Source organism: Mustela nigripes, unplaced genomic scaffold, assembly GCF_022355385.1.
Source record: "Mustela nigripes isolate SB6536 unplaced genomic scaffold, MUSNIG.SB6536 HiC_scaffold_20, whole genome shotgun sequence".
Taxonomy (NCBI): Eukaryota; Metazoa; Chordata; class Mammalia; order Carnivora; family Mustelidae; genus Mustela; species Mustela nigripes.
The window spans coordinates 1552181-1560284 of NW_026739436.1; the positions used below are offsets into that span (position 1 = coordinate 1552181).

Sequence of the window (8104 nt, forward strand, 5' to 3'; positions counted from 1 at the left end):
GATGACTTTTTTTTTTTTTAAGATTTTATTTATTTATTTGACAGAGAGAGATCACAAGTAGGCAGAGAGACAGGCAGAGAGAGAGAGAGAGAGGAAGAAGCAGGCTCCCTGCCGAGCAGAGAGCCCAATGCGGGACTCGATCCCAGGACCCTGAGATCATGACCTGAGCCGAAGGCAGCGGCTTAACCCACTGAGCCACCCAGGCGCCCCTGAAGATGACTTTTAAACAAGGATTTCCATGTAGCACTATAAAAGTATATTAAATGTAATAAGTGAAACAGGTGGAAATGATGTTTTCAGATAAATTCTTGGAGCTGTCATCTTTCCTGATAGGTGGCACTGTAGACATTGTGGAGAGTGAGCCTGAGAATGACCATGGAGTTGAATTACTTGACCAGAATAGCAGTATTCGAGTACCAAGAGAAAAGATGGTTTATATGACTGTCAACGACTCTCAGCAAGAAGATGACGATTTAAGTAGGTGCCCTTTATGTGGGAGAAAATTCTGTTTTTGTATACAGTTAATTTTTTTAAATGCAACTAATTGAAGAAAGTAAACAGTACTATTGTAAATAGTATTGTACTGTCATGTACCAAAGAGGAACATTAGTGACTCTTAATGTATGCTTAGGATGTTAAATTAAAAATAAACAGTGTTGAAAGCCAAGAAAGGAATGGTTCACTCAACAAATATTTATGGACTATTTACTGGGTGAAAATAATTTAATAGGCATGTAACATTTGAAACTTTTTTCTTTGAATTCATGCAAGCATTTTTTCTGTCTAGTCTCTATAAACCTGGTCTTAAAGAATTCTAATGATTTTCTAATTAGATGTTGCTGAAATTGCTGATGAAGTTTATATGGAAGTTATAGTAGGAGAGGAGGATGCTGCAGTGGCAGCAGCTGCAGCAGCTGCTGTGCATGAACAACAAATGGACGACAATGAAATCAAAACCTTCATGCCAATAGCGTGGGCAGCGGCGTATGGTAAGTCACATACATAGTAGTGCATGGTTCTGGAACATGAATTTATTATTGAAAATGATTTCTATAGCTTCAGATTTCAGAAATAGGAAGTACCAGTATAGTGACTTAAAGATGGGAAGGATGATTATTCATAGTCTGCCTTTTGCCTTAATTTTAATAGGAATCTTCTTTGCCTATATTATGTAAGAGATAAATAGAAATTTTTTATCTTGAGTATATCTGGATCATGACTTTACCACTTGAGTGTCAAAATGCTATTAAATTTGGAAGCTGGGCTTTTTCTGTTGCCTAGTACATAAATTTGCCCTTAAAGCCCATTACCTGGATGGGGAATTTGTCATTCATGAGTATCGTGGCTTTTTGTTGTTCTAGTTCATAAAGAATCCGTAATTCTTTATAAAGAACACTGTGTAATTTTGTTTCTTAATATATGTTGTTAGGTAATAATTCTGACGGCATTGAAAACCGGAATGGCACTGCAAGTGCCCTCTTGCACATAGATGAGTCTGCTGGGCTCAGTAGACTGGCTAAACAAAAACCAAAGAAAAGGAGAAGACCTGATTCCAGGCAGTACCAAACAGGTAAGGGTGCACAAGTTCCACAGTGCAGTATGCTGTGCAAGCTCTGAGTTTAAACCAGTATATACCCGTAGAGGTATTAATGATAGCAATTTAGCTGCTAGATCATATGTAGCTTTTGTATATTGAAGTGAAAAATAATTTTAAGAATTCAGTAATATTCATGAATGATTTCCTGGAATAAAAAGAAATGGGTTTTGAGTCAGACATTTAGGACAATAAAATCTGAGGATATTTTGGTGGAAATAAAATTGCTAAAATTACATTATTTAACTCTAATGAACAAATTTAAGTATTTGTCAACATGAAGCAGGCACTTATTGAGGAGCAAGACAAATACTTCTGTTGTCTATTGAGTAATTTCTTTCCGGTATAATCTTGTATACTACTTTGCATATTACAGTTTTTTAGTAAGTGGTTAAACTTTATTTGGCTTGTAGTAATAAAATTGAAAGGTGAACTTTGTTTTTATGAATCATGTTTTATAGATATCCAAATACATGTGGCTTTAAATGTCTATTTATTTATTTATTTATTTATTTGACAGAGACATAGTGACAGAGGAATCACAAGCAGGGGGAATGGGAGAGGGAAAAGCAGGCTTCCTGGTGAGCAAGGAGCCCAATGCGGGACTCTTCTCCCAGGACTGTAGGATCATGATGGAAGCCAAAGTCAGAGGCTTAACGACTGAGCCACCCAGGCACCCCTGTCTGTTCATTTGAAATTGGGAGTGATATGGGTGGTTACATTGAATGAAGTTTCTGGACAAGATTCTCATCATTACTGGGTTTTGGTATTATCTCTTTTGTTGAAGAACAGTGAAAAGAATGTTAACTTGAGTATTTGTCTGATAATACTCAGAATAATCACTTTTAAGTGGTTGAAGAAAACAGAATGGAACTTGGCTCAGTTACTTATGGTCTTGTCTTTTCCTTTTGTAGCAATAATTATTGGCCCTGATGGACATCCCTTGACTGTCTATCCTTGCATGATTTGTGGGAAAAAATTTAAGTCGAGAGGTTTTTTGAAAAGGCACATGAAAAACCATCCTGAACACCTTACCAAGAAGAAGTACCGCTGCACTGACTGTGAGTACACTACCAACAAGAAAATAAGTTTACATAACCACCTGGAGAGCCACAAGCTGACCAGCAAAGCAGAGAAGGCCATCGAATGTGATGAGTGTGGGAAGCATTTCTCTCATGCTGGGGCTTTGTTTACTCATAAAATGGTGCATAAGGAGAAAGGAGCCAACAAAATGCACAAGTGTAAATTTTGTGAATACGAGACAGCTGAACAAGGGTTGTTGAATCGCCACCTTTTGGCGGTCCACAGCAAGAACTTTCCTCATATTTGTGTGGAGTGCGGGAAAGGTTTCCGTCACCCGTCCGAGCTCAAAAAGCACATGCGCATCCATACCGGCGAGAAGCCATACCAGTGCCAGTACTGCGAGTATCGGTCTGCAGACTCTTCTAACTTGAAAACACATGTAAAAACGAAACATAGTAAAGAGATGCCGTTCAAGTGTGACATCTGCCTTCTGACTTTCTCAGATACCAAAGAGGTGCAGCAACATGCTCTTATCCACCAAGAAAGCAAAACACACCAGTGTTTGCACTGCGACCACAAGAGCTCGAACTCAAGCGATTTGAAACGACATATAATTTCGGTTCACACGAAGGACTACCCCCATAAGTGTGACATGTGTGATAAAGGCTTTCACAGGCCTTCCGAACTCAAGAAACACGTGGCTGCCCACAAGGGTAAAAAAATGCACCAGTGTAGACATTGTGACTTTAAGATCGCAGATCCGTTTGTCCTAAGTCGCCATATTCTCTCTGTTCACACGAAAGATCTTCCGTTCAGGTGTAAGAGATGTCGAAAGGGATTTCGGCAACAGAATGAGCTTAAAAAGCATATGAAGACGCACAGTGGCAGGAAAGTGTACCAGTGTGAGTACTGTGAGTATAGCACTACAGACGCCTCGGGCTTTAAACGGCACGTCATCTCCATCCACACGAAAGACTATCCTCACCGGTGTGAGTACTGCAAGAAGGGCTTCCGCAGACCTTCGGAAAAGAACCAGCACATAATGCGACATCATAAAGAAGTGGGCCTGCCCTAACGGTCCCGCTACCGACATTTGTAGAGATGTTGGCCTTGAAGCAGGAATTTCATTTTAAAGCCAGTCTCATTCACATGCAATACTGTATATCGATTTATGCTGTGTACAAATAGAATTACTGCTTCTAGTCAACTTTTCTTTACATCTTACTTAATAGAGTGTTCTGGATCCTATTCAGTTTGTTCAGTGGCAAAAAGTAGCAACAGTGAAATTGCTTTTAAAAAGGAATCCCTGATTCTGTACTGAATTTTTCAGTCTTAGAAGTTTTACTATTTATTTAAGTATCCACTTTATATACATTGATGGTACTTCTAAGACCACCTAAAGATAAAAAAGAACATAGGATTGGTAATTCTAAAAGTATTTACTTTGACTCATTTTTCCTTCATAAATCTTTCATATTAAATGGGAACATCTGCTAATGGTAAACAGATTTTACTGTTGGGTCTAATCATTATATGAAAGTAATTTTCTTATCTTGCTTAATTTTTCAGACTGTGTGACAATGACACTTTTCCATTTGAGTCTCTAGTATTGCTAAATGCAGAACATTGCTAGGTTTCTGTTTTTCATTTTGTTCAACAGACAAAATAAGCTTTATTGTGACTTTCCTTGAAGTACATCTTTTGTCAGCATAGCACACTTTCAGAAAGTTACTGAAAGGTTTTGCTTATTCCTGTTTGTTGTTTTTCTGTCCGTGTAGTTTTGTTTTGGAATACTTGTATTCTACAGATGAGACTTAACTGTGAATTGAGTTTTGGAATATTAGAGTTAAATGGTAGCTCCTAGACTGTTTTGCAACTGGATCTGTAAGTCTACTCCAGGTTTTATATGTGCCTGTGTGTTACTTGTTTCACATATTTACAAACACAATCCCAAATTTAAGTCTGTAATGAAAAGTATTAACTGTACAACAAAATGAAAAATCCAGAGATATATGAAAGAACATTTTGCAAACTTAGTATTCGTAAAGATTAAGTTAAACTTGAGGGGAAAGTTGGAATATAAGGATAGTGTATTTTTGAAGAGTGAAGGTATTTTCTTTAAACATCTTTAGGAGTTGGAAAAGACAAGGTATTTCTAGATAGAATATTTTTATATAATTTTAGCTTCATACCTTAAATTTTATGGAAAAGCTAATGAATATCTAACCATAAATCTCTCAGTAGTCACTGCAAAGCATGAAAAAGAAATGTCTTCTCACAAAGTAAAGATTAGGATTAAAAAGACATGGCTGCAGAAGATGGGTGCTAATTAAAATTGGCAAGTTCAGCCCTTTTTTAATTTCTTAGCAGATTTGAAGAAGATTAATTTAAGTTAGCTTTGATTAGAAGATATGTTTAAAGTACGTTATGAAAACGTGAGACTTTATTTGGAATATTACCAAGTCTTTCAGTTTTGTTTTTTTTTTCCAGAGTTGGCATATTTTAAGCAGTGAGTGAGTTATAAATAGATATAAGATGAACTTAAACAGTTAATTAGAATTTGGTTCGTGTTATATGAATTTTCAAAAATATAGGAAACACTTTTTGTTTACTTAAATTGGGTATTGCCACATATATACTGGCACATTATTCAAGAATAGAAATTTCTCTTCCCACTTGATAGCTAGCTCCCTTGCAACTTCATTGTGGTGCTGCCTTCTACTCTTACTATCTTCTGCCTTTTCTCTGTGCCACTAATATTCATATTCAGAAGTTGTATTTATAGGGTTAGGAATCTAAATATTGGGAGTTTTGAAGTTTGGATTAATTTAATCTTTTTAAATCAAGTGCTTTAGGCACATAAGAATGCCCGCCAAGCAACAGGATGGATTTGGAACCTCTTAAGCCTTTTTTACTCTCATATATGTTTTACCCATTTTTAGTATCCATTGTCCTGTTCTTAAAACTCTTTTGTGTGTGATAATTTTTTCAGTTTTTCTTCCATTTGGTTTTTCCTTGGAATAATACAAAAGGAAATGTTTAAATAAAAGTTTACATTTAAGAATTTTAAAACATTCTTTAAAATTAATCCAGATAAATAGCTATTTAATTATACTTTAAAAGAAACTGAAAGATAAAGAACACAACACTTACATACTTTGTATTTCTCTCATAGTCTGGAGTCTTACATAATTGTTTTGTTTTTTAAGCACAATATTGAAACCTTTAAAAGGTAATTACTAGGATTTGGTCAAGTGAATATGATAAAACATTTGTTTTTATAAAGAAAATATGAAATTGTACTTACTGCTATGTACTGATATTAGTTGCAGGCTGTTTGGGTTCTTTAAAAAAATTTGATTAGCAAAGCTAATAAGTTTGGATGTTTCAATTTAATGTTTTAAAGAGGTACAGATTTTTACAAGAACTTAAGTTATTGTTTTGTTGAAATAGCCTATTAAATATTATATATCTCTTCCTCTGTACACATTGTAAAATACTTAAAATACTTGATAAGAAATTCATATAGGAAGGTGTGACACTATTGTAAATGTGTACTTGAGAATAACATGCAAAAATAAAAATCAGTATTTTCTTGTTAACTGGTGTTTAGTCTATTTGATATTAGTATTAAGGTAAACACTTTTTCATAAAAAATGTGCAGTTTTGTTAAATTTAATGAAAAAGTTGACTATTTTCAGTTCTCCAATTCTTAAAATGGAATGCAAAATGCATAATTGCTTTTGATTTTGTGACTTGGATTCAGATGTTAAACCTATGAGTTTACAAGTAGTATTTTAGAATTGTAAAAAGCAAGTTGGTGAGTTTTTTTTATCAGTATATATTCATGAAACTCGTTGTTTTTCTTTTACTTCCATAAAAGATTTTGTTATTTTACCATCTTCATTTCCTGAGGTCTTAGAAAATCCATACATGAAGTGATGTTTAGAGCATTTAAAGTTCATTTTAGTATAATTTCATAGCAGTTAGTGAAGATTATTACTATTATATCCACAGAAAAAGACCTGCTGTACAATTGTCTTTTGTGCCTAGTTTGGAGGACTGTAGTGGACACTGACACATTTTTTAGTTGGGTTAATGTCATAGTAAAAATCTGAAGCTGTATAAAAGTTATGAGAAGTTGTCTTACTTTGTTTGCACTGCTGTAATAAAATATCACAGACTGGGTGAATATGAATAATAGAAATTTATTTCTTAGACCTCTGGAGGCTGGAACAAAATCAGGACGCAGACAGATTCAGTGTCTGGTGATTGTCCATTTCCTAATTGAAAGATGGATCTCTGTTTCTTCATTTTTATGGTAGAAGGAGCAAAAGATTTCAAGATCGCTTTTGTCTCAGAGTCCTCCCCTCCTAATACCATCACATTGGGATTACATTTTAACATAAGAATTTTAGGGGGGGGGGGGCGCTTGGGTGGCTCAGTGGGTTGGGCTGCTGCCTTTGGCTCAGGTCATGATCTCAGGTCCTGGGAGCCCCACATAGGGCTCTCTGCTCTGCAGGGAACCTCCTGCTTCCTCCTCTCTGCCTGCCTCTCTGCCTACTTGTGATCTCTGTCTGTCAAATAAATAAACAAAATCTTAAAAAAAAAAAAAAAGAATTTTAGGGGGGACTAAACATTCAGTCTACAGTAGAAATTTTTTTTAAATATCACATTTTTTTGTGACCTAAGACACAGTTTTTATTGACATAAAACACACAAAACATGTTAAAGCTGTGTTAAAGTATAGTTAGTTGTCTTTAGTACACTGACAATGTTGTGCAACAATAACTTGTTTCCAAAATATCTTTTATTTTAAAGATTCTTCAGTCCTTTAACAGAGAAATGTGTGTTTCCTTGATAGTTCAAAAAGTAAAAATCGGAGTTAACTATTAAAGGGAATATAAATGTCACTGGCCAGAGTTTTATAAGTAAAACAAGACCACAGCAACTAAATAGCTATGCTAGAACACAGCAAAAACCGCTAACCAGGCCTGTGCCCCCAGCTAGTCCAATAATTGTATTGCCCTATTCTTTGGAATCACAATTTTATAATTTCCTCTATTTCCCACATATTCTAGGGTTTGTATAAGGAAAACCATGACGAGTCAGTATTTTAAGGGTGTAATATTTCAGAGCATTGGCTTTTTTAAAATTTTATTTATTTATTTGACAGAGAGAAATGACAAGTAGATGGAGAGGCAGGCAGAGAGAGAGAGAGAGAGAGAAGGAAGCAGGCTCCCTGCTGAGCAGAGAGCCCGATGCGCCCCTCAGAGCATTGGCTTTTGAACTGTTAACCAGGGCTGCCATTATCAACATTACTTGGAAATTGGTTGTAAATGCAAAACGTTGGGAGCACTCTATACCTATTATATCAAAATTGCGGACTCAACAATGTGTTGAATCCTAGTAAAAAATAAAACACAACTCGGGTGCCTGGTGGCTCAGTGGGTTGGGCCTCTGCCAGTCATGATCTTGGGATGCTGG

At 35.7% G+C, this 8104-nt stretch overlaps 1 protein-coding gene across 1 annotated transcript in view; it reads left to right on the plus strand.

The window, feature by feature from the left end:
• Positions 1-6219, plus strand: part of LOC132008040 (zinc finger X-chromosomal protein-like) — a 61671-nt gene extending 55452 nt beyond the window's left edge. The window contains 4 exon segments of the mRNA XM_059386444.1: positions 175-477; positions 834-989; positions 1430-1570; positions 2509-6219. Of these exon segments, the coding sequence (XP_059242427.1) occupies positions 175-477; positions 834-989; positions 1430-1570; positions 2509-3692 (1784 nt within the window). The 3' untranslated portion in view covers positions 3693-6219.
• Positions 6220-8104: the final 1885 nt, after the last annotated feature.